Source organism: Lepidochelys kempii, chromosome 8 (genome assembly GCF_965140265.1).
Source record: "Lepidochelys kempii isolate rLepKem1 chromosome 8, rLepKem1.hap2, whole genome shotgun sequence".
In the NCBI taxonomy this organism is placed as follows: domain Eukaryota; kingdom Metazoa; phylum Chordata; order Testudines; family Cheloniidae; genus Lepidochelys; species Lepidochelys kempii.
The window spans coordinates 338,928-366,033 of NC_133263.1; the positions used below are offsets into that span (position 1 = coordinate 338,928).

Consider the following 27,106-nt stretch of genomic DNA (forward strand, 5'->3'; position numbering starts at 1 on the left):
ACAAGGTAGTTATTCGTCACTTTCTCTGCAGATTCTGAAGCTCGCCACGTGCCCTCTACTGTAAATCCCTCACCCAGTAAACTTATCCACAATAGGCAACGTGAGGACAGATGACCACGTGGTGGATTAAACAAGTCTTTAACGGTAGATAGGGCACATCACACAATTTTGTTACAAGCTTAGCTACACTTTCCTCTCTGCAAGCACTGGGCACAGCAATACTGCAGAGAACCAGTAACCATGGTAGAGGAGTATATTTAAGTGTGCCTGAAATAATACGCATGGTGGAATTAAGCTGTATGTCGATCATTTTTGTGCAAGACGAGTGAGACCATTCTGGAGGGCAATATTCCACCACAGAATAACAGAGTGCTGAAGTAGAAGAGCGTAACGTTTGGGCATTGGCGTCCCATGTTGTTCCAGCCACTGAGAAGAAAGATGTCCATAAGACAATCTTGTTATTAAGATGTGGCCCACACGCTGAAAAAGCATGCCTTGGATTTTTTATTTTTAAGAATACCTGTAATGCTGATGGTCATTATGAATTTTAATGTGGGAGAGCTGGTGTGGACATTTTCAGTGTTGATGGACTGTTAAATTTGAGTTAAACAATCTCAGCAGAGGCATAGATTGACTTGGAGAAACTTTTATTATGTATTGCTGTTGCTTACAGCCAGATATCATTAAGCACCCTTAGCACTAGCCCTTTCGATGCCCTGGACTATTTAATCTCTGAAACACCTAGTCCAATTTCCCTCAAACGTCACAGAAAAATTCTATCCTTGAGAGAGACCCTGCAAACAAGTTTTCAGGAAAAATGGTTAAACTTTAGCAAGGTCAGAGTACAGGGGGAAAAGCTAGCTTTATAACGGAAAGGAAGTTTAAACTGTAAGTGTGTATAATAAATTAGTGTGTCTACAAAATATTCTGTGGTTGTGCGACCAGGCTTCATTCTTGTGTCACCAAAGCCCCAGGCAAGAGAACCCAAACTCCAAAACAGAGCTTGATGGAACCTTTTCTCAAGAACAATGTGCAACCAAGGATCACAGTAGACAACCCAACCATTACAGTGTCCCTAGTAGTGGCAGTTCCTATTGTGCTGCTATCCTCGGCTCTGGAATATGTAAGCGGTAGTGAGAAAGCAATGATATAAGATTCAGCGATGGAGGGAAACAGGATGAGAGCTGCAACACTTACAGCGCTCTTGAGCAGGCGGATACCATGGGCAACAATTTCACAAAAGTTCCTACTCCCCAGACTGCTAGCAGGCAGGGAAGCAGGTTGCCCAAAAAAACAAAAATCAAACAAGTGCTACACACTGACACCACCAGGTGCTGCACTATGATAGCAGTAACTAACCAGGCTACTTGGTGAAAATCTTCCCCCATGTAGTGATTCTGAGATTCGCAAAGCTCAATGGGAAAACCTTGCACCAAGATGATGTTAAAATAGGGGTGCAATATTGTATAAAACCTGTATAAAATTACAGATGGGATGAGCTGAGAGCAGCATCACTTAAAGAGGTCACATCCTCCCCACCAGAAGAAAAAAAAAAAAAGCTGTTAGAATCTCAGTCCTCCAAAAACTCTGAAGAACGACAGATACAGTAACAAAACTATCCTTCCAGAAATTGGTCAGAGGAAACAGCCCTGAAACTCTTTCCCTCTTAAAAAGTATTTCCAGCAAACGCTGGGTTTCTGCTTTTGGAAGATGTGCCTGTACAGCAGATAATGCGCTATAGCAATCTTTCCTTAAGAGCGAGTTTACAATTAAAGCAACTTGAAACAGTCAAAGAACTTGTATATTAACATATTGGACACAGTGCTCACGCAGCCCAGAACCTCACTTAAAATCATGTCTTCAGCATTTGCGTTATAGATTCATAGATATTTAGGTCAGAAGGGACCATTATGATCATCTAGTCCGACCCCCTGCACAACGCAGGCCACAGAATTTCACCCACCACTCCTGTGAAAAACCTCTCACCTATGTCTGAGCTACTGAAGTCCTCAAATCGTGGTTTAAAGACTTCAAGGAGCAGAGAATTGGTTAGTCTCTAAGGAGCCACAAATACTCCTTTTCTTTTTGCGAATACAGACTAACACGGCTGCTACTCTGAAACCTGTCATTATTAAATAGGTGTTCTCTAGTTAAGTACTTATAGACTGTAATCAAGTCACCCCTCAACCTTTGTTAATCTAAATAGATTGAGTTCCTTGAGTTTATCACTGTAAGATATCTTTTCTAATTCTCTAATCATTCTTGTGGCTCTCCACTGAACCCTCACCAATTTATCAACATCCTTCTTGAATTGTGGGCACCAGATCTGCACACAGTATTACAATAGTGGTTACACCAGTAGCAAATGCAGAGTTAAAATAACCTCTGTACTCCTATTTGAGATTCCACTATTTATGCACCCTAGGGCCAACATCAGATGAAAATGAAGTCCCAGTATAATGGTGTGGGCAAATGGATTGATTATCCACGATGACCCTCAAATCTTTTCCAGAATCTCAGCTTCCTAGAACAGAGCCCCCGGAATGCAAGTATGGGCTACATTCTTTGTTCCTAGATGTATATTATCATCCCTCACGCTTTTTATAGGTGATATGACAGAAGAAATTCCCTGCCACCAAAGACTATGGCAAGGGAGGTAGCTTTAACAGGTTCAAGAAGGATGTTCCACAGACAGCTTGGAAGAAGATAAATACTTATGAGAGGAGAGTAAAGGGTTATCAAGCCTGACATCACTGGCAATGGGGAGGGAGCAAGAAGAAAAATAAAGGGAAAACAAGTTGGATGTACATAAGTGCTATGATATAGAGCACTGAAGGCAAAGATACTTGTCCCCATATTTTGGTTTGATTTTTCACCTTATGGGCTGAGTTACCAAAGGCTCAATGTACCAATGTGCTCTCAGTACCCGTGGACAAAAATTGGTCAAATCCAAATGCAAACATTAGAGATGCCTTTTGGGAGAAGTGTGTCTACAAATTCACTCAACTCTGTTAGACTGAACTTCAGAAGAAAATAACAAAAAAGAAAGTACATAAAGGTATGGCATGGTTTATGAATTCCTCAAGCTGAAAGCAGAATAAGTCTCCGGTATTGCAGAATTAGAAACAATTCTGTTTCCCCAGATTAGGTCTAAAGCTTCTAAATGACAGGAATCTACTACATGCTGTCTATGCTAATAAACAAACCCGAATACCTTTCTAGCAAAAACAGCTATCATGTGTTTAACAAGGTTTTATGCACCCAGACACTAGGGGTGCAACCCACAAAGGTATTTAGGCACTTAAGTCCCAGTTTTGGCTCCACTGCAATCCACAAAACTCGAATCTCGTAGGCACTTACCCTGAAATCTTAGTCATTGAGTCAGTTTAAAAGTTCTCTCAATGGCTAAGTTTCTGCCTCCGAGCATGCACGATGCTGCCTCGCTCTAGGCATCAGGATACCTACCTCCCACCTAAGTCCCAGAGCAAATCATGAATCAAAGGAAGACAGGTGTTTGGCTGCCTAACTTGCACACAGGGCCCGATCTGATAGGCAAACTCTAAGCACGCCTAACAAATTGGGTCCCATTCAAAAGCCACCCAGAGGAAGTGATAATGGTAGTAGAAGTTGCTCACCTTAATACTTTCAGCTCAGTCATTAGAGCACTTGCCTAGGGCACCCAGGTTTAATTCCCTCCTTCTATGCCAGAGGGGAAGAAGAGAAACCCCTGTTCAAATCACTTCTTCCCCTCTGGCAGAGGGGGGAAGAATTGAACTTGGGTCTCCCACATCCCAGACATGTTCTCTAACCACTGGGGTAAAAGTTATATAGTGGGCACCACCAGCTCCCTCCCTGTGTGTGGAGAAAGGCAGGTGCTTAACTCATTCCTGCAAGAAAAGCATTAAGCGCCTAACACACTTGACTCCATGTGGCAGGTTCCTGCCCATTCATAGATCAGAAAGAATAGCTAGGTGCCTCCCTGCAACCTGGACTTAGGTACCTATCTCTGAGGGGTGAGAAAGGCTTAGCACATACCCTGCTCCTTGGCACCTTCAATTGGCTAGCTTAGGTGGCTCCCTGCCTGGCCTGCTAGTTTTCATGGATTGGGTTCTTGGACATCTAGCTCTACCCATAAATTGTACAGAATGCTTAAGAGCTTAATTCAAATGAGGAGTACTTGTGGCACCTTAGAGACTAACAAATTTATTTGGGCATAAGCTTTCGTGGGCTAAAACAACTTATGCCCAAATAAATTTGTTAGTCTTTAAGGTGCCACAAGTACTCCTCATTATTTTTGCTGATACAGACTAACATGGCTACCACTCTGAAACCTGTAACTCAATTTTGTGGATCATAGTGTTGTTCCTGTGATTTTCTAGGTACCTCGATGTTCAGTATTGCAATGCCTAAATCCATAGACCCCCACCCTAGCAGATAATCAGAAATCTCTCATTTCTATTTCAGAATTTACTTCTCACAAATATTGCAGTTGTAGATTTTACAGGTACCTTATTAGCCAAACTCCTCCCCCCAACAGATGCGTTTACCCAAATGAGATGGCACAACCATTGGAATCACTCCTATATTCAGCCACCCCCATCCCACTGTGGTCAGGCTCCTCAAGCCTACAGATGTATCTGTACGGAGTGAGTGGGGCACTTCAGTGCAGGTATCTTAAGTCAATGCAGTGTGGGTGCACAATACACTATTTTCAAGTGGCCAGATTGTATTTCAAAGTCAAGATGCTAAGTAACATTTAACGCTACATATGATCTTTGGAAAACAGTAGCAGCAATGAAATTCCTCTCAGCTCTGCAGAGCCTCATTGTATAAAACCACAAAGAAAGGCTGACCTAAAAAAAAAAAAAACTTGCTGATCTAATCCACACAGAAAGAGTTTGGGTTAAACCTTCCCAGCTATTTCTGCCAGACCCAAATCCTGCAGAACTGAGCTAGCGCCTAACTACAGTGAAAGTGAAACACAGGCTGCAAACAAACTAAGAGAGGATGATACACGAAACACGCCCAACACTCCCAGCAACACTGGACGGGGTAGGCGCAAAATGCCCCTAACAAGGCGCTGCGCTAAACACCCCGGGCCGTTATCGAGGCAGGAGTACGAAGCAACATGGGGGAGGCGGGGTAGTTTGAACAACCTGAGGCATCACCCAGCGCCGCGGGAAGAACGGCCCCAGCCCACAAGGGGAAGGGGACAAAACGCCGCGACTGATCCGCCCCCCCGCGCACCGCATGGGCCCGGGGGGAGGAGACGAGGCCAGGCCTCGCCGGGACCCCCCTGCCGTCGCCGCCCCGCTCGCTTAAGCCCCCCGTGTAGGCCCCGGGCTTCCCCAAAGCTTCCCCCGCCGGGTCTCACCGCCAGGTCCTGGGGCACCGCTCCGCTCATGGCCCGCACGGTGCCGCTCCGCCAAGCCCGAGAGGGCAGAGCAGGCCCCGGCTCCAGCCCCACCGCTTCACCCTCACCCGGACTGGACGCCAGGAGCAGCAGGAGCCGCTTCCCCACCGGGGAAGCCGCCGCATCCGCCATCCCCGCCGGGTAGGAGCCTCCGGAGCCGCCCCAACGGTCGCCGCCGCCGTCCCAAGACACCAAGCGAGCGGCCGCCCCGCGCTGGGCCTCTGAGTCCGAACACCGCCCGCCCCGATCCCGGCACACACCGCGCTGGCACTAAACCCCCTTCCTCCTCTGATCCCAGCATGCACCGCATCAGCCAGATCCGCTCCCGGCATGCACCTCACCAGCCTCACTTCCCTCCCAATCCCGGCGTGCATGGCGGCAGCGTCTCCTCCTGACTGGCACACTGAGCCTTTGGCCGCTCGGTCCGCGCAGCCTGCCGGTGAGCCCAGCTTGCCCCGCGACCCACAGGACGGGCCTGGGCAGCGCAGGGGACGGGAACAGAACTAGAGAAGTTCAGGGAGGGTGGGTCCATTCACGGCTAGTAGCCAGGCCGGGCCGGGATGGGGTCTCTAGCCTCTGTTTGCCAGAAGCTGGGAATGGGCGATGGGGCTGGATCCCTGGGTGGTTCCCTGTTCTGTTCGTTCCCTCTGGGGCACCTGGCACTGGCCACTGTCGGCAGACGGGACACAGGGCTGGATGGAGCTTTGGTCTGAGCCCGTCTGGCCGCTCTTATGGAAGCTCCTGCTGAGGCTAGGGACACGGCTTCGGGTGGCTGCTGCTGTTTGGAGTTTTCTGTCAGGCGAAGCAGTGAGGGCCGGGAAGTGCAGCCGTCATGCCAGAGTTCTGACTGGCAACCTGGGGCCTGGTCTGCGCTTGGCTGGCACAGCTGTGTCGGGGGGTGAAAAAAGTCACACATCCTTACACACCTTAAGTGTGCTGGCAAAAGTCCAAGTGTAGACATAGTTATACCATCAAAAGAGTTGCTCTGGTGGCATCGCATACTTTGTTTTAGGAACTATGGTAAGCAAAATCAGTCTTGCTAGTCTAAGGTGAATCGCCACTAGGAGCATTTGCTGTATGGTATAGTTTTACTGCCAAACACTTTCTAGTGTACACAAGGCCTAGGCTATGGCACCGAGAAAACTGTGGTGGCATTGATGGGTGATGTCTCTGGGGACATGAACAGATGGCAAACGTTTGCTGCTGACAGAACTAGCATAAAGAAACACCAGGAGTTGCCAACTGTTGCAATTTTAATCACAAGTCTTGCAGTTTTAGATGGGTTTGTTATGATCTCCAATTTCTACCACTCATACTCACAATTTTTGGCCTTAATCAAAATGCCCATTTTTCCCATCACTTCAACAGGATTGAAATTACAGGCTGACCTCAGTAAAGATGGCCACCATTTTTCTCTAATCTTTTAATGTTATATGGGAAAGTGAAGCCAGCACTACCTATTGCTTCCAGTGAAACTGGAGACTGGCTGCCAACTTCCCTGAGAGTTCCATGGTCAAGAAATTGTGAAGATGGGAATGTGGGGTGTATGCAAGGGAACGTACAAGGCAGGAAGGAGATCAAGGGAGCATAGGGGAATGTGGGGATAGGGGATGTTAAAGAGCTGATAGTGAGATGGAGGGGCACAGGGGAATGTTAGAGCAGGTAGTGGGAGAGGAGAATGTGATGAAACATTGGAGAGAAAATATGAGTGGGGCAGGAGACCTTGTAAAGCAAGGAGAGAGTCAGCATAGTGCAATAAGGGTGTATATGTATAGAGATAGTTTGGGATTAGAAGAGGGTGAATCCCCTTTCCCCAGAAGTCATCTGGAGGTCACATTTTTGAGTATACATTAATGTTGGATTTTAAACCTGAAACGATCACACAGAAATTGGGAGTGGGCAGCTTTTCCCTAAAAATCTCAGAAATCAGAAGGCAAATTAAAAACAATATTAAAACAATCACATGATTTATTGGAGTCTGAATCATGATTTCTGAACACTTGGAGTTGGAAGTACTAGACACTATTGACTACAAGGTGTTGACCGTGTAGCACTAAACTGGGATCTCACATACAGTAATTTATCTATGTATTCATAAAGGCATTTACTTTGGTATTAAGGCATTGATGTCATCTCATGATAAGCTTTTGTTTCCCTACAGCCCTCTTGTAGAATACTGCAAGGCACAATCCCATCTCCTCTAGTTTTCAACATACATGGAAGACTTCTACAGGAGAATGCGAGATGCCTTGGACTCCTATGCCAATAGGCAGATGGCACGCATCTCTTTTTCCTGCAGATGTCGTTAGCGTCATCACATTGGATAATGTAGTGCCTAGAAGAGATAAACAAAGTGATGAATATCAGCCACTTCACCCCACATCAGAACAAGGAGCTGATGATAGCAAGAGGAAAACACTTAAGTGGAGCTGGACAGGACAGTAATCTCATCTTCTGTTGAGGGCAGTACACTGTCTCAGGGTCATATTGCTCCCACTTACACACTTAGGGTATGTCTACACTACAGCAGCATAGCTATGGCTCTTTCAAACTAGTCACATCTATGCTGGGGTAAGGTCAACCGCGAGAACAACCATAGTGGGTCAGATCAGTGGTCCATCTAGTCCAGTAGCCTGTCTCTACTGTCTCTACAGTGGTCAATGCCAGATACTTTGGAGGGAAGGAACAGTCCAGGGCAATTTCAAGAGAGCCATCATGTCTTCCAGTCCCACCATCTGGTATTTAGGGACACCCAGAACATGTGATTATATCCCTGACCATCTTGGCTAATAGCCATTGATAGACTTATCCTTCATGAATTTATCTACGTCTTTTTTGACCTCAGTTTTACTTTTGGCCTTCACAGCACCCCGACAAGAAGGTCCACAGTTTGACTATATTATGTGAAGAAATACATCCTTTTGTTTGTTTTAAGCCTAGACAATTGCACTCCTCCCTCTTAGCTGAATCATTGTGATCTACACTTTTGTCTTCTCCAAGTTAGTTTGTTGCAATTTAGCATACCTCAGTGGGATTGTGAAGACTATACAGAAACTCCACCTTGTACAACATGCTTCAGCCATTATTTAGGGGAAAACCCATCTACAAGAGAGCGCATCATACCATTCTCTGCTCACTCCACTGGCTGCCTATTTGATTCCATAAGCATTTCAAGGTCTCTGGGCAAAGGGAAAATACTAGGCATGTGCCATTTTATTGCTTCTTTGTGATGTACAAAGAGGTCGAAAGGATTCTTGCGCATTTTTTTTAAACAGAAAAAAATAGTTTTTCTTCTAGATGTTTTGTTTACCCTGGAAAACTCCAGACAACTGCAGAACTGATAGGTTTATTATATTAGAGCTACCAAGGACATTATATATCATTAATTGCAAGAACAATTATTCCACCTGTTTCAAACACTTCTGTTGTAACATATTTAACTTAAAAATTTGGGGGAAAGAACTGTTTGTAAAAAATTCAACACTGACCATGCCAACCGCTACGGCTGAGAAAGCTCCTAATGAATGATTGAGTCATTCAAGGAATTCTCCAACAAAACAAGGGAAAGAGGGAAGAATTTTTTTTTCCCATTTGAAAACACTTTTCAGGACATCTTTATATATCATAAAGCAGCAAGAAATCACAAAACCCTTTATATATTTCTGCTTTGCAGATCATCTTTAAGGGCCTAAATGGTCCAAGGATTAGCTATATTGGTAAACACCCCTCTGTTCTCAACACCAAGACAGCTGTGTGCAAAGCAAATCTGGTGGAACCCAAGGTGAAGCTTTTGGGAGCAAGCTCACCAAATGGGTTCACAACTAGCTGACCCTTGAGTGTCTTCAGATCTTCTATCCTCAGTAAGGCAGGTTGAAAAGCAAGTGGGCATAATTTATCAGAGAGAAAGTAAAACTGGAAAACAAACAAACAAAAAAGGAGCTGATGGAAAAGGCAGGCATAGAAAACTAGGGTCCTTTATGTAAAACTGGGAAGCACACAAAAAACGTGACAAAGATTATTTGAGGTCTGGAAAACATGCTTTACAATGAGAGACTTAAGGAGCTCAATCTATCTCAAATAGAAGGATAAGAGGCAACTTGGTCACAGTTTAAGTATCTAACCAAGGAGAAGATATTCAATACTACAGGGCCCTTTAATGAAAAAAGGCATAATTAAATCCAGTCATTGAAACTTGAAGCTAGAAGACTTCAGCTGGAAAGAATTATAGTTTTTTTTCCTACTACAACATTAAATAAGGAAGAAAAGCCTCCAAACAACAGGATCAAACAGTTCATATACACAGTCCTTGGGAATAGCACTGTGGGTCTTAACAAAATTAAGAAACTGGGTATTATTTTCATTTGGATACTTCAGCCATTACAACTGGCTAGGGACTCTCAAAGATGGTGTGGCCATTTGGAGTTTCCATGGATACAAAATCAGGCCCCATAGTTTATCAGATATTTAGTGGAAGAAAAGTTAGGAACTCTTTTGAAAGAGCCCTTCCAGAATCCGTGACAAAGTGTGGCCATAGATGCCTACATTAATATTTTGTTCAGGCAATTTATCAGAGATCTGTATTTCATGTCTGTTCAAATGCTTATCTTCTTTGAAGACCTGGTCCATGGGAAGTTTGAAGTTAAACTAACCCATCTGAGCTGACCATAATAAAGCATTTATTTTTTTAAAAAATAAGGTAGATGTATTCTCTATACCATTTTACAAATAGTTAAGCAATTAAATATTTTTCCATCATTGGGGATTTTATTCAGTTTTAATTTCCACAGATCTTTTGTAGGTCATCTCTAAGTTTCTCTGAAGCATTAAACTCTGCAAGACAACAAAACAGAGAACGTAGGTCAGTCTAGTGTTGTCTGCTTACTTGATTATGCCAAAGGCCCCAGATAGATGAATCTTTGCCCTTAACACTACAAATTTCTATTGGAGCCATTTTCTTCAGGAATATCCTGCAGCTTTCACTGCTGAGATCTTGACATGGCATGTAGCTAGCTCTCCTCTCAACTATATAAATGGTTTATTCCAGCATATTTCATAATTTATGCAAATAGCCTGACACCAACAGAGATGTTGGCGTGTTTAAGGGGTACAAGATCCCTTGTGCAAGAGCTTTGGTCAAAGCCACAGATAAAAGCTGAACCCAGTGCTTCTCTAGGCTCAGGTTTTATCTGTGGCTTTGACTTAGATGCATGATGTCATGCTGGATCCCATTTTTTTGCCTTAATAGGCATGGCACTTCTTTAGCTCAACATTTTATCATAGCTAGACTGAAATATCAATTTCCATTACAGCAAGAGAATTCTTATACTTGCACAGACATAAAAAATCATTACTGGTATGCACCTTTTGCCCTCATGCTGCTCCACATCCTCTTCAAAATGCAGCAGCTACACTTTTACACAGGTTTGATTTTCTGTACTCTGCTACCATTTTACTAAGGGTCCCATTCTTAATGGGATTCAGACAGACAGTGCACTTAAATGCCTTAGCATTAATGAAAGATGCCATCTTGACAGCCCTGGAGCAAAGTCTTATGTTTAATCCCTTGAATTCAGAGAATATTGGCAATGCAAGCTTTTCTAGTGTCCCCAAGGTAAGTTTTGAGGTACCATATCTCAGAGAGGGAAAGTAAATCTTTAGGCCCATTTCTTGGTTTCTCTACTAAGATTACTAGTAATGCCAATAATGAAGTAAAAACTCAGCAACCCACCGTCTTTCAGAGGGTGCTAATATTTGTTTCCTTTTCAAACAGAAAAACAAAAATTGCCATGCTGAATCAGATCAGTGGTCCAGCTAATCCAGTAGGCCATCTCTGACAGATGCCAGTACCCAGACCCTTCAAAGGTGCAAGACACCATACAACAAACAATTATGGTATAAGCCACCACCCACCTCCATTAGTGGTGTTTTTATGCCCTGAAACACAAGGGTTTATAGACCTTACTGAAAAAAAAATCTAATGTAACAGTGGATTCTCTTAACCACATAAATGTCTAATCATTTTTTGAATCCTGCAGAACTCTGGACTTCAATTATATCTTGGGACCGTGAGTTCCACGGGTTGATTTTGCCTTGTGGAAGTAACTTCACTTTCTTCAAGTATAATCTTGTTCTTGTATTATAAAGAAGGGTAAATAAGAGTGCCCAATTCACATGGTCCACCTTTAACCCACCTCTGGAGTTAAAAGACCCTTCCTCCCATTGCCACATCTTCACAGTCCCCCTCACATCCTTTAATCATGGAGAGTCTGGTACCAGTATAGAAAAAGAGGCCATTAGCAGGTCCCTCCTTCCGATTTCACGCCCTCATCCTCCTTACTTTAAATTCTGTCTTCCACAAAATATCAAGGAAACAAACCACTTGCCACAGTAACAATCTAGGGAATGACAGAGTTTGGGAAATTTGCTTGGGAAATAAGGTGCTTAAAAAGTGGGACTGATGCAGCCATTGATTCATATTGATTTCTCAGCCTTAGTATACACTGGGTCTGGTGCCACCCCCGCCACCAAACAGCAGCCACGCAAGTTAGAGAACTTTATTAAAATATATCCAAGAAATAAACAACATTTCTAACAAGAGCCAGGAGAGAACTGAAGTGAGAAAGACATCTGTACAGGGAACATTGATATAAAGGTTTGTTTACATGCTTTATTTTAAAATGTTTCACAGTTTAGTCATTCTCTACAAAAATATATTTCTGAAACTTTGAATCCTCTATAAAAAAGCTGGTCAGCAGCAGTGAACCCAACAAGCAAAATGTACCTTAGGACAGAGCGAGCACCTCCTATAAGCAGATCAGTGTGACCAGGGCACTCCTGCCTCACCCTGGAATAGAAGGTTTTTGTTCTTTGGGATTAAGCTCCATACTCATTTTGAAGGAAGGCAATTTAAGAAAACAAACATTTTCCTTCCATCCCGCCAGGCTGCATAAAACCTGGGACAGGGGGCCGTGGATCAGTATAACATGGAGAACTTGACATCCTGGTGAGGGGAACATGACTGAGCCCCTTTCTTGATAATGACCAGTCCCAGGCTAAACAATACTAAGCACATAATCTGGGGTATAACTGGAATAGTTCACCAGCAACTGGAGAGCTCTTCCTTGGCATTAGGGGAGGATTCAGCTTGATTTTAGCTAAAAAAAAACAAACAAAAAAAAAACTTACATTTGTATCTTCATTATGGCAGGTCTGACCAAACTGGCACTCGTTTTCATTTCCAAATGCAGGTCTATGTGGCACTGGCTATAATGGAACCAGTACCCTCAGGGCTAATGCTTAAGTCAAGTTTATCAGCATCCAGAACTGCAGCTAGCAGGCCTCACATTTCTAGATATGTATTCCTAGTACACCAATCACCATGGTATCTAGGCACCAAATACAAGAATTAAGATGCTTAGTATTATTTCAAGTGAAATCATCTTCTCCACTCCTCCCTCAGGGAGGTTTTACTGGATAGGTCTTCAGAGATACTTGTGAATAAAAAAAAAATGCTGGCTCTTAAGTGTCTTGCACTTCACTCTAGAAGAGACAAGATGAACGGATCCTGTGTTTGGAAATCCCACACCTGAGACCACCTTAACCAAAAATTATCTGCCTTCCTGGATCTTTACACACAAGGCAGTAGTTTCAGCAGCAAGTTGAGAAAATAATAGTTATGGACAGAAAAACCAGTCTAATATAGTAATTACATTTATGATCAGCTCTCTGAATCCTTAAAGGAACCTTTCTTCCCACTTGTCCTGCATGTCTATTAGGAAAGCAGCTTTCTAAATTATAGCCTTGTTGAGTTTTTAGATTTAAGAGTAGATTGGCAAATTGTTGAAGGGAAAGAGAAAATGCTACTTTCACCTCCAATTAAAAAACCTGAGCTGCAGGTTTGCTCAAAGGCTTCTCGTCCTCATGACACATACCTGCCACTAATCCCACCTACCGTGCCCCAGTTCGACCTTCTAAAATCCTGAGAAGCCACGAAGGTATGTGAATTTTAAAACTGAATCAGCCTCATCCAGAACACAGAACCCGAGTGCCTGCATCAACCTTAGCAAACAGCCAAATTCATCTTCAAAATTAAAAACCATACAACTCCGAAGAACTGAATCACATCCACTAGTACTAGATAGTCATCCAGTCAAGTGAAAGTCCGAAAGGGAAAGTTGAAGAGTTCCACTTATTGCAAATACTCCTTCCTCCCTGGCCCCTTTACCCCAAATAAAAAAGTCACTTCAAGATGTCAGCACTAGTCTACAAAATAAACCAGTATTTGCCAACAGGATTGGAGACTGATTTAAAACTAGAAAAGAATACGAAAGCCTGAGAACTTACTTGAGAAGTTTTACAGCTTCATTCAGTTCCCTAAACTCTAAACAATTATCTAATTTGGTGGTTCCCTCTGCTCCCCACCCAATTTCCAGACTCCCTTCTTCAGAAACAAGGGACAGTCTGTTTCTCAGCAGACAACAAAAAGATCTGCCCCTTCCTTTATCAGTTATATGCACAGGCTGTTCAGCTTCCACATACCCAGCAAGACTCCTGGAGGGCACCTACTTTGAAGTACCTGAGCAACAGGAATAAAACACGAATTGTTGCAGTCCAAAAGAGTTGTCAGCTGTTAGACCATCTAGAAATACTGAAGCGTGTAAAACCCAAGAAGGGAGCAGAATTACTTTATGTGGGCCCAGGAGGATATAAATAGGAGTAATGTGATTAAATGAAAAAAAAGTAGGATGAATATCAGGAAAATCTTCCTGTCATGGAGTCTAGTAAGCTGAAGAATCATCTCCCCCCAGACAACGGCAGATGCACCAAGGGGCATTTAACATTGGACTAAGCCCCGAAGAGAACAATCCTCTCTGGCCTTGGGGGATGGGCTAACTGGGACCTACATCTCTTCTCTTTCTAGAATTCTAGTATAACATTTCTCTTGTGGATAGACTGCATTAGCAGCATGTGAGGTACAGGCATGTACAGGATCAGCAGTAACAGCTTCACAATGCTTTAATTTCTGCTGCCTCCCAGTGCAAATTTCCTACACTTCTGCATTCCCTCCTTCCATTTCTCAGCTGGGCACAGATTCCAGAGAGTCTCCTAAATCTTCATGACCATCTCAGGAGACATTACATCTGAGTGATTTACTTTAATCCTCCCAAAATATTTCATGAGTCAGTTTGTTCGCAGTCTCAGATTCATTCTTGCTTTTGTGCTCAGGCCCAGCACTAACATTACTAGAGCAAAACTTCACACTGTCAATTTGCAGCAACCCTGGCTATGCCTGTGCTCAGAGGCACATGGGTCAGGATAAGCAAGGCAGTGCATAGCACTGGGCATTGGCTTTCTTTTTCCTGCAATGCAGTACACCTGATTATATGCCTAACTTCTCTTCATTTTACTAGTCCTGCTTGAACACTCCCCCATCACCTGTGCTTCCAGAGACTGCAAGTCACTCTTGAAAATCTGCATCAAGTTTGGTATTGGAGGCACTGGGAGCCCTCCCTGTTCAGCCAGCTCCTGTTCTGCTGCATTCAAGCCCATGAGAGTGCCTTCCTGTGAAACATAACAGAGGCAGGGTCATGGGACACTACATGTTAAACTAATTTTCAAAGGGGAGGCAAGGTCACTGCTCCTGCCGCAGACAAGGAAAAAGATTCACCAAGAGATTAAAACTAAATTGGTTATAAAATATCTGTTGAAAGGCAAGAGCTAATGTTTGCCAGTAATGAAATGCATTCTCCTGTCCTGTGTGAACAGGAAACAGTCTCAGTGGGGTGTTAGAAAAGGTCCTAGCAGGGAGCTCTCCCCCTACTTTTTCTGCTGCCAGAGGAGAAGGGAGAGAGAAGATGCTATTGGTCAGTGGGGATTTCTCTGTCTGGGTCCTGTTTGCTCGTCTCTCCTGGGGAAGGGGTACGTGGTGCAGAGTGAGACACAGAGGGCATCCCGTGAGCTATAATCCCCTCCACAACCGCTGGCTCCGGCAGCCCAGGGGCTGCTACTCCCACTACTCCTGGAGGAAACCTGAAACCAACAGAAAACATGTGGAGATTACATGCCTGTCTAAGGAAGTGCACTGCAAAGGGAAAGGACAACAAAGCTGTGCCCTCACCCACATGTTCTGAATTGGCTATCGCAGCTCAGAGGATATGCAAGTCACGATGCTGCACTGAGCAAAAGTCTCCAAACAAAACTGCTCTGAGCTAAGACTACAGTAAATGCTGTCAGGACTAAATGGGCCCAGTTATGTGTTGATCCAAATGGCACCTACTCCCAGACAGCGACCAGCTCGGGGATTAAGGGCAGAAATGGCCACAGGGTCACACTAAACACACAGAAAATTTTGAGACAGATCTTGTCTCTACTAGAGAGAACAGAATGCCTGACACCCCATTCATACACCCAGAATGGCTAGAAAGTCTCAATATATACAAGAGGTTGCAGTTCTCTAAGGGGAACATGCTGCTGGATACACCTCCCTGGTCTGTGATAGGAAGAGATTAGCAACTTCTAAGCAAACTTTTCCTTCCTTCCCATTATCCCTGACTATTTCTCAGGGGGGCCGGGGGCGGGGAGAGAAGAGGTAGTGATTCCCCCCTTGGAACTGAGTACACATTAACAATCCTCATAGTGTCCATGTTACTGATGGGGAAACAAATACAGAAGGGAAGCAACCTGCCCAAGATCACACAGTGAATCTGTGGCAGAAAAATAGAACCCCAGACACCTGTTCATAGTCTCTTGCCCAATCCACTGGACCATGATGCCTCTCATTTACAGTCCAATCGTGGGGTGAAGGAAAGAGTGCAGTATGCAGACAATAATTCCATGCTGGGGTGCAGAACTTCATCATTCCCAGGAGGCAGATCCCTTTTCATGGACCCACCAGGGTACCACATACCAAGGGATTTCTCTAGCACTTAGCCTTTCAAAATCCTTGCAAGAGAACTGGTGCCCAGAAGGTGCATTAAATGATCCGCAGAATCCTGAATTCCCAGAGCTGGTACAGACTATCACTCTAATTTCAGACAGGGAAGCTTAGTGCTTATGGGCCAGCTAAAGAAGCAAGGCTGACAGATTTCTGAAGAAAACCTACCACCCATTCAGCTTGTAAGAAGAAATATGCTGCCAGGCAAGAGCAATTCTCAGGGGCCCAAAGAAAGGGCTCTACCCAGGATGCTGGGGTCTTTATGTAAAAGATAAGCACGTGCATAAGTGACCTGCACATTAAGCAGGAGCTCAGAGAGCCTGCTTCTCTCACCTGTAAGCCGCAGCTCCATTGAGTTCTGGGTGGACAGCTGCAGGATCAATACTTGGCCACTGAGCAGCTAACAGCAAATACTCCTTATTAACACAGTTCCTCAAAGTATCAGGTATGTGACCTGTGGTGACACCAAGAAGGGCAGAGGATAGCAGGAGACAAATAAGAAGTGAAGATGCCCAAATATTTTCACATGAAAGCAGCGAGGAAGGGACCCAACAGCCCCTCCCACCTCAGTACCATAGGACAGAGGTGGGGAGAGATCTAAATCAAGATCCTACACACACACTCAGAGGAATATTCAATGAATTGATGGTCCCCTCCCCATCCCTGGGATCTCAGGGAAGGGGCGGCTCCTTCTGTTGCAATTGCCAGTCCCCACCTTCACAGGAGACACTGGACACAAACACTCCCAAGAGAAAATGGGTGCACAATGCAGCCATCAGTGAAACCATTCTGTGGGGGAGGAATGAGATGCCAGACCCCCGGAGGGAAGGGGAATATGACATCAGTACTGATCACATACAACTTGGGGCAGAAAGAGTAAAGAATCTCTCTCTAGCATTAGCTATGAGACCCTCATAAGTCAAAGACAACCAGTGACTTGTATTCCAGCTCCAGAAATGAGTCAGTGAGCACCATCCCAGCAGACCTAGCTTTAACAAAACAGTCAGCAGTTACTGTTCCATAGTCCTGACTCAGGAAACCAATGAATAACTCCCATCCCCGCAGCAGCTGCAGAGCACCAGGGCAGACCTGGCCTCCCCAGTTACCTGTGATAGCTCTGCGGATCTCTTTAGCTGCATCTTCCCTGGACTCAATGGAAGCCTGCTCACTGTACCAGGCTGTGTGAGGGGTGCAGATCACATTGGGAGCATCTTTTAGGGGCCCCTGAGCAAAGCTGTGATGGAAAAACAAACATGTGGTTTCTGCTGGAAAGTGAAATCCCCTGTCTGTCCTCCCAGGTGTAACCATGACCCAACTGAAACCAGAGAATTATCCAGTGCAGAAGAGCCATAGGATGGCAGCGGGTATGTGGCTCTGGTGTTACCTGAAGGGTTCAGACTCGTGCACATCAAGTGCTGTTCCTCTGATTCTCCCCTCCTTCAATGCTTGTGCCAAGGCCTTCTCATCTACTAGCCCCCCACGGGCTGTGTTCACCAGAAAGCAGCCATGGCGCATCTGGAGAGGGGAAAAAAAAGTGTTTGAGAATTCCTGCCTTCCTGTGGAGACTGGAGGAGACCTCTCAAAAAGAGCAGGAACCTAACTCTCCACCTTGGTGTCCCTAGCCTCTGTTTGCCAGAAGCTGGGAGTGAGCGACAGTGGATGGATCACTGGATGATTACCTGTTCTGTTCATTCCCTCTGGGGCATCTGGCACTGGCCACCTTTGGTCTGACCCAGTAGGGCCATTCTTATGTTCTTACATAACCTGCAAAGCTTAGGAAAAGTCAGACTCTCTCAGAGCCAACTCGGGAGAAGAACACTTGCCAGTTGGGTCTACAAAACTAACTTCTAACACAGGAAGCGGGAAAAGGAGCTGATAGGTTTCCCACCCTAAAAACCCGTACTTCTTTTAGTGAAGTAGTTGAGCAACTGATCAGTGCAAACAAGATTCACAATTGCAGAAAACTGGACTGATTTATTCAGGGGGTGCTCAATCCCAGGAAAGCATTGAAAGGCATCAGCAGAGTGGCAGGAGGAGAGCCTGAGACCATCTTAGCTCGGGGTGCTATGGGTTGGGATCAGGGGGGCATTATCAGAGCTGTGTGAAGGCGTTTACACAGCCTCGGACCGAATCACTGCTGGCTCTACCAAACATTATCAGTTACTCATTTTAAATGTAATTTGAAACTAAACCTAAAACATTCTTTATAAAATGAAATTATTCAAAGACAGTCAATCATATTCTTCTCCTAGGAACAAATTTTGCACAGCACAAAGCCCAGGCACCCCAATGCACCCACTCCCAGCCTCCGAAGACAGCAGGAGCCACAGAGCAGAGGTAGCAGGATTCACATGCTATCAGCCTCTGTGGAAGCAGCAGTTTGTGTTCATTCATTTCCCAAGTGCTTTGTGGGGAAACCAAGCTTCTGGCTGCACCTGTTTAATAGTGAAGTCATTGATGAGGTGATGATTATGTTCATTCAGACTGCAGTGCAATGTGATGCAATCACTGTGCATTAGCAGGTCCTGCAGAGTTCCTATTCGCTGTAACCCCAGGGATCGCTCCACGCCATCTGGTAGATACGGATCATAGAAAATCACGTTGAAGCCAAAGGGCTTGGCTCTCAGGGCCACTGCCTGCCCAACTCGGCCTTCAAAAGAGAAAACATACTCATGTCAAGCAAAACGCAACACAAGCATAACACAAAGCTGCTAGGGGACTGGAATATGGATAAGAGTCATTCCTAGGACTCAAGGGTTCTGTAGCCCTTCAAGGAAATGACAGGGCAGATAGTGGTCATTTATACGGTTCTATGTTGCTCCCATGATGAGAATTAGCCCTCACCCATGGTACAGCACCCAACAGCACTCAGCCCATTAGAGAAACATAAAGAGCTCCCAACGCCAGGTCTGGATCTCGTTCCACAGGCCCAACAGACAGACTGGGGAACAGGTGACCTGACTGCAAGTGCTTCAGGAACCATCTGGAATTAGAAACACTCAGAAAGCTCCCAACACTATGGCTAGCATACAGAGTGACAGAACTACCACTGGAAGGGACCATCTGAAGCTTACAGTTTTTCTATTCATTGGAACATGAGAAAAGAAGAGGTCTTACTACCATGACTATTGCCCAGCTTCTGGGGGCAGCAGCATTGCACTCTAGGGCAGTGGTGGTATATATTAAATGTCTGATATTTATAGAAGTTAGCTAGAGTATTTCACTGGTTAGCAGCCACTGAGGGAGTATCTATTCCTGAGGCTAAGTGCGACACCAACATTCCCAGAAGCTTTCCGAGCTCCCTTTTCAGCCTAACAGTCACCATTTCTTACCAAGGCCAATGATGCCCAAGGTCTCACCACGGATACGCACAGCACCTCCAGCCACCTCTCGAATTTGCTCCATGCTTGAGGCTCGGTTTCCTTCCCGCATAGCCTGATGAAGCCAAGTAACCCGGCGATACAGGTTCAAGATGTGACAGAGGGTAGAATCAGCAGTCTCTTCCACAGAGGAGGAGGGGATGTTGCATACTGCAATGCCTAGAAAGAGGAAGTACAAATGAGATTCCCAGCACTGCCTATAGCACCTCTGCTGCAAACTCTCCTCATACAACACAATGGCTAGAAGACAGCAATAGTCCTGGAGCATGGGACTTAGGTAGCACACGGCACCAACCCGAGCATCCAAGTTTCAGGATCCAGCCTTGTATTGAGATGGAGAAGTTCCCCGCAGTCTTTTAACCTCCAGGAAAGCTTCCTAAGTTGCCTTGCTTCTAAAAGACCATTAGACTGTACTACCACCACAGAAACATGGCAAAATCAGAGAGCTGAGCTGTACAAATAGCACAGGAAGCAGCGTCTAGACTGTCCATGGCCAAGGATGCAACCCAGAGGTGTTCCTGAGGAATTAACTAGCAGACTGTAGAAGCAGAGATGGCTGAACTCTTCCAGACCTCATGCACCAGATGCTCAAGGCCAGGCTGAAAGCATAGGCTTCCCCAGCAGCTGCAAACACAAGGTAACTAAGTCATTAAACACACAGTGGGAACCCACAGGAATCCTTCTCAAAATCCATTTGAGATTCCATTTGAAACAACTGTTACTTAAATTACCATTATCAACTGTTCTATAAAGCAACACAGACTCGCTCAAAATACCATAGGCAAGAAAGATCAATTAAGTTCTGGTTTCAGAGTAGCAGCCATGTTAGTCTGTATCCGCAAAAAGAAGAGGAGTCCTTGTGGCACCTTAGGCCACGTCTACACTACCCACCGGATTGGCGGGTAGTGATCGATCTATCAGGGATCAATTTATCTCGTCTAGTGTAGATGCGATAAATCGATCCCCAATCGTTCTGCCGTCGACTCCGGAACTCCACCAGGGCAAGAGGCGGAAGTGGAGTCGACGGGGGAGCGGCAGCCATCAATCCCATGCCGCGAGGACGCAAAGTAAGTGATTCTAAGTCGATCTAAGATACGTCGACTTCAGCTACGCTATTCTCATAGCTGAAGTTGCGTATCTTAGATGGATACACACACACACACACACACACCCCAGTGTAGAAGACCAGGGCTTAGAGACTAACAAATTTATTTGAGCATAAGCTTTCATGGGCTACAGCCCACATCATCGGATGCATAGAGTAGAACATATAGTAAGAAGATATATACATACACACACATACAGAGAACATGAAAAGGTACAGTAAGAGGCTAATTAATTAAGATAAGCTATTATCAGCAGGAGAAAAAAGTTTTTGTAGTGATAATCAAGATGGCTCATTTAGACAGTTGACAAGAATGTGTGAAGATACTTAACATGGGGAAATAGATTCAATATGTGTAATGACCCAGCCACTCCCAGTCTCTATTCAAACCCAAGTTAATGTTATCTAATTTGCATATTAATTCAAGCTCAGCAGTTTCAATGCTAAGGGAATTAAGGTCCTGAAAGATTCATTGCTCCCAGAAAGCAGGGAAATGTGAAAGCACTGTAGAGAACCCGAGATATATTCTGAGTAATCCACCACAAGGAGGGATTGGATGCAGTGGCCTTTTTGGAATGATAGTTGGCTAAACTGCTACATACTGGCTTCTGTTAGGTCTCCCTGGCTTGAGAGGACTCTTAGGATCCCAAGGAAGGGCCAGCATCTCCAGAGAATTTTTCAGCAAACAAAATCCTTTAAGTAGCCAGGAAAAGAAAATCATGCCCAATGGGATGAAATTATTTCTTCCGCAAAACTTAACCCTAGAATCTAGGAACTTAGTTGGGAAAGGAAGCTTTTCTGGAGCCTTAGCCCATAGTATTTTGCCTTGACAAACGTAAAAGGACCTAAAAAGACACAACAGTAGCCCAACAGCTAACTAAGGACCAGGAAAGAAACCCAGGATGGAAGTGAAAGCACAGATGATTCAGCATTGTACACACCTGTTGATTGAGCCTGTAATATAGAATAGAGATCCAAAAAATTCATTTGGATCCCTCCACAAGCAGTTGGAACAGCAATGGTTACACTCACTCAATCCCAAATATCTGACACTTTTACTCCATCCATTCCTTATGCAGTGCTCAGCCAGAATTTAGTTGCATATAAAGTCTAGTTGCATGAAAAGGCATGGAGTGATTATTAAACATTTGAACTGAACTTGTCCAATAAAGAAGTCAGTTCTTTCCGTGTGGTCTTTGTATTTGTGGTAAAGACCTGATTAAATCTAAACAGGTGCAAGACCTCTTCACCTGTAAATGTAGTATTCAAAGCTTAAGTTTAGCCTTCCTTATGTCCAGGTCTCAGGGATCTTCATGATCCCTAAATCTGAATGACCCCACCTTAACTCTCTTCTCAGGCCAGCTGCCCTTTAACCTTTGAGTTCAAACATTCTGCTATCTAAAGAAGCCCCACCCTAAACAACTCTCTCTGAAATTCTTTTATGTGGGTGTTGGCCAGCATGGGTATTGTCTCTCAAGAGCAAAGCGAGAAAAGAAATATATGTTATATCCTCCTATACATCCACACTGTGGTCATCATACCTAATTCTGCAGCTGACTTGATGTCCACATTGTCATAGCCACTGCCAATACGCACAATGACCCGAAGGGCTTTGAACTTCTCCAGGTCCTGGCGGGACAAGGTGATGGTGTGGTACATCAAAGCTCCCACAGCTTCATTCAGCACCTACAAACACAAACAGAAAGCACACCAGCTTGAGAACCATTCCCTACTCCTGCATCTCCATGGTGGCACAGAGCTAGTCAGCTTCACCCCCACAAAGGCTCATTTACTCTCCCTACCTTCTCATGGATTTCCTGAGTTGACTGAGCATCACAGAAAGCCACTGTAGCAACATCCTTCAGGATTGGCATTTCCACAGTGCAATCCCTCCCATCTAGGAGTGCAACCAGTGGTCGGGCAGGCATTGGGCCATTCACAATAGGAGGCCGTATACCTACAGACAAAGACAACAGTGATCAGCTGTGCAGGAGAGAGGAACAAGTGAATTCTGGAGCCCATAAATAACATGAGCAAGGGGGTATACATAAATCAGCACTGATCCAGCAGGGCACAAGAAGCTACCCTCCCACAGTATAGAAAAGATTAAGGAAGAAAATGGTCAATGGGAATGTGAAAGGGTCAACAAGCTCAGAAGAAATGTAGGAAAATGAAGCCAGAATAGAAATATCCAGACCTCTGATGTGAAGAGGACACAGCAGAAAGTTTTGAGCGAGGGCCCAGAATGAGCAGCCTCACCAGAAACGAGGTTCAGAGCATTGTATTAATAGTGCTGAATAAGAAAAGACATGCACACACAGAAGTGTAACAAGGGTCTCAATATTGTTACAGAATTCTTTTCCCAGAAATTTTCCTCAATTCATGTTATTTAAAAAAACAGAAAGGGCCTCCTACCGATATGGTGGCCACCATATTCTGGATTAAGGAAATAAAAGGTGAGGTCAACCAACATCGGGTTAACAGCAGGACCTGTTCTTCACAATTCCTTATGTCCCTAGCTGCTCACATTCTGCTTTCCCTCCTAGACCCTGGTTTGAAAGATACCCCTTTTTAGAGGGCTCCTAATAGGAACTTCCTGCCTCATATTAGCAAAGACAGGAAGCACCAACTGAGAGCCAGAAGAGTGCAACCAGGGGGCTCTAAGGAACTGTTCCCTGCAGGAAAAGAAAATGGATAAGCAGCTGGCAACTTTATTTCAACTGTTTTAAAGATATTTCAGTTCATTATCCAACGTTAGCCAACTCTCCCAGAGTTCAATCCTAGTGTTTGAATGACTTCTAGGGAGGATTGCTGTGCCAAAGCTGAAGGAGAGTTTCCTGCAGCAAGGAGGCCAGGCAATAATCACCCTAGAATACTAGCCCAAGATGTCTCTCCAAGGAAAGCTATGCCTCATCCCTAGCTTGCACTCCTAATACAACAGAGGATTTAGATATTCTTTCATAATAGTCACAGCCTCCACATTCTCAGCTCTGAATCTCACTGTGAAAATTTCTACTGCATCTTCTAAAGACTTTCAAAAATCTTCATTCACTGCAACGAGAACAGAAAAACAGGGCATTTTCTGGGAGATGAAAAGTGATGTGGTTTAAAGAGGATGCCCCAAATGTATCTTAATCCTAATCCTCTGGATCTCTAGGCTGTGGCCTGCACAGAAGAGAAGTGAGAGCAGAGCACCTAGTTCCACTGGAGTCATTCCAGTTGTCCCTGCCTGTAGGAACTGAGTTTCAGTTTTACTCATCTCACCCAAACACCGTTTTCCAGAAACAGGGCAGTGTCCGATGAAGTGAGCTGTAGCTCACAAAAGCTTATGCTCAAATAAATGTGTTAGTCTCTTAGGTGCCACAAGCACTCCTTTTCTTTTTAAGGGCTAGAGGGTTACCTTCACAAATCCGGTCCAGCCTCTGACGCTTCACTTTATGTCTGTCCATGAGACAAGCCAAGACTGACCTGAGCAGCCCTGAGGGGAGCCTCTGCACAGGATACTTGGCTCGGATTCCCTGAGCAATGCTGAAAAGAGATGGGCGACGATATTAGGGTTATTCCTGAACTCCGGGCCCACGCCACACACACCAGTGGCGGAACCCTTGGAGCCCAACGCCCTCGCCCCCGGGAGTCCCTTCAAGGCAGCTGGGTGCGGAGCCGGAAAAACCGTGGGCCCCTCCCCCACCCGAGCAAATCGCGCACTGCCCGGGCGCCAGCAACGGGCGGGGGAATCCCCACGACGGGACGCGACTCCTCACTTCCCCCCGCTCCAGCCCCTCCTGCGGCCGGACTCCGCGCGCCAGCGGGGTCTGTGCTCAGGGAACCGGAGGGGCTTCGCTCCACGGACGTGCGGCGGCGCCAGGCCCCCGCGCGCTCCGCCAGGCCCCCGCGCGCTCCGCCAGGCCGCCCCTCCCCCGCCTGTTTCCCTGGCCGGGCGGGGGCAGCGAGGCCCGCGGCGTCACAGCCGGCGGAGACTCGCTCCTCCCCACAGCCCACACTCACCGCCGGGCCCAGCTCCCGACTCCCAGCAGGAAGCGGAAGGGCCGGGCCGAGTCCGCGGCGAGCGGGGCCCCAGGCTCCCGTCCCTGGGCAGCGCCCCGTCCGGCCCGGCGCGGAACGGACCCGCGGCCATAGAGACGCGTTGCAGAGCGCCGCTCGCTTCCGTTTCCGCTCTGCCGAAACAACATCCGGTTCCGCTCAGGCCGGTCCCGCCAGCGAGCGCCCCTCCCCCGCCCCGCGCCGCCGGCGGCGAGCAAAGGAAGCGGACAGAGCCGCGGGGCAGCGCGCGGCCGCCGGTTCGGAGCTGCGCACCTGGGGCCGGCTCCCGCTTCAGCCCTTGCCGCGCTGTCACCGCGCTGGGCCCCGGCGCGCGGCCGGCGTGGAGCGGCTGCAGGAGCCGGCCCCGCTCCGCAGCCGCTGGGACCGCGCGGGCCTCGGCGCCGCCGCCCCGCCAGCCCAGCGGCAGGACTCGGCGCCGCCGCCCCGCCAGCCCAGCGGCAGGACTCGGCGCCGCCGCCCCGCCAGCCCAGCGGCAGGACTCGGCGCCGCCGCCCCGCGACACACGTTTCACTGAAGCAACTTTTAACTTTTTCCTTTAAAAAAACTCATCTGGGCCAGGGCCGCTGCCCCGCCCGGCCCCCGCGGCGCTGACGCCCTGAGCAGCGGCCTCCTCCGTGGGCGCGACGCTCCCGCCAGTGGGGGGGCTCCGCAGTCCGGAGTGTACATGCGACCCCTCGCTTCTTCAGTCCGGTCCCGGTCCCTGAAGTCCTGCTGGAAAAACGTCCTCTGGCTGGCCAGGTGCCAGCTTCGGTTTCTTGCCTCATCTTCCTCTTCCTCACTCAGCACTTGGCCCTAGCTGCTGAAGGGGCTTGCGGGTTGCAAGCCAAGAACCACGATGGAGCCCTGCCTTCCTCAGACCTGTCTAAGAAACAGAGGCCTCCTGAGAACTGCTTCTGTCAACCAAACAAGAAAGATTAGGAAGCTAGAACAGAGCCCTCCTTCCAACAGTGCTAGCAGGGAGGATGAATGTACCAGTGTTGTGAGATTTCCCTAGCATAGCACCGGGAAAGGCTCCCTGCCTGCAGTACCAGCTCCAGCCCCTAATTGCTCTGCTTCCTGGACTGTTATGGAACAGGAGCAGTCTGCAAGGTGTGCAATGACATGGCCCTGACAATCTTCCCTCTTCCCAGTCTGCAGTGATAGCACAGATACAGATTTACACAAAGCCGCCAGCACCTCTCTTCATCCTCACCTGTTGGGATCAACTTCTGTACAGAGAAGAGGACCAGCCATTTACATAGGACACAATTTCATCTGCAGTTACCTGTATAGGCTGAACATTAACAAGGATACAAACCCTCCTGACCAGATCATGACACTTGTTTACCTTTCATTGTATATTCAACAGCCTAAAACAGTGTTTTTCTTCTTACTTTTTTTTCGAACATTTGAAGTGTCAAGTCCTAGCTTTTTACTTTGGGGAATTTGGGCATGTTTTTTCTGCAGGCCTAGCAGATTCTCCATCATTGCACTCTTTACATCAGGACTGGATATCTTTCTAAGATGCTATAGCTCAAACAGAAATTCTGGGCTTAATGCATTTATTGGGTGAAGTTCTTTGGTCTGTATTGTTCACGAGATCTGACTGAATGATAGTAATAGTTCCTTCCTGCCTTAAAAAAAATTGACAAAAAAAACCCAACAAACAACCCCCTCTCCAAAAAACTCTGTCTCTCCCTTCTTACCCCACTCCTTACACCCTACCTGGTTCATCTTGTAGAAGCCACGTCTGTGTGACCAGGCAAAGGCTATGAAGGGAAACACATGGAATCACCGCATCACAGGAAGGGTGAAACCCCCCCCAACATCCCTACAGGCGGCAGCAGCAGCACTAACAAGCTTCACCTCCAGATCTAGAAGCACTGAACAGATAAGGGACACCTCTGCAAAACTTATCACAGCACCCTGTGGAACCATAGACAGGATTACAGTGGATTTTTGCAGTGCCCAATGGAGTTCCTGACCCACATGGTGTTCTGGCTGGAGAGTGAGTCCCCAGCCAGGCCCAATCATACAAGAGACCCTATTGAGTTAGCAAGTGCCCAGCCCCTGCCCAATGAGTAGATCCGTTTCCTTGCTGCCACCTGAATGATAATTGTAATCAGAGAGGAAAATATAGTGCACACACTAAAATAGTATCAAACACATACCTTTCCCCTAGCTCCTCTGTTCTGGTCTCTTTTCACTCCCCCCTACCTTAGTCTGTGCAAACC

General features: G+C 46.3%; 2 protein-coding genes across 12 annotated transcripts in view; both read right to left on the reverse strand.

The window, feature by feature from the left end:
• The window catches only part of KDM3B (lysine demethylase 3B), a 132,430-nt gene extending 126,748 nt beyond the window's left edge, over positions 1-5,682 (reverse strand). Inside the window, exon 1 of one of the 2 annotated variants that reach the window (XM_073355004.1) lies at positions 5,482-5,682. In XM_073355004.1, the coding sequence (XP_073211105.1) occupies positions 5,482-5,538 (57 nt within the window). In that variant the 5' untranslated portion in view covers positions 5,539-5,682. Of the gene's footprint in view, positions 1-5,374 lie in introns of both variants that reach the window. The other variant, XM_073355003.1, reaches the window with a different exon arrangement.
• A 1,681-nt stretch (positions 5,683-7,363) lies between these two features.
• Positions 7,364-25,142, reverse strand: LOC140915460 (C-terminal-binding protein 2-like). Of its 10 annotated transcripts, none has more exons than XM_073355031.1 (10): positions 24,837-25,138; positions 24,232-24,359; positions 22,634-22,788; positions 22,373-22,517; positions 19,679-19,885; positions 18,782-18,996; positions 17,731-17,861; positions 17,453-17,580; positions 16,680-16,800; positions 7,364-7,748 (listed from the first exon to the last, which is right to left on the reverse strand). In XM_073355031.1, exons 1-10 carry the CDS (start codon positions 25,019-25,021, stop codon positions 7,529-7,531), a joined length of 1,635 nt encoding a protein of 544 aa, XP_073211132.1. In that variant the 5' UTR covers positions 25,022-25,138; the 3' UTR covers positions 7,364-7,528. The 10 variants fall into 10 exon arrangements, with proteins under 10 accessions (XP_073211132.1, XP_073211142.1, XP_073211139.1 ...); XM_073355041.1 differs by lacking the exon at positions 24,837-25,138 and adding an exon at positions 24,593-24,741; XM_073355033.1 differs by lacking the exon at positions 7,364-7,748 and adding an exon at positions 7,755-10,243 and having other exon boundaries at positions 24,837-25,141.
• Positions 25,143-27,106: the final 1,964 nt, after the last annotated feature.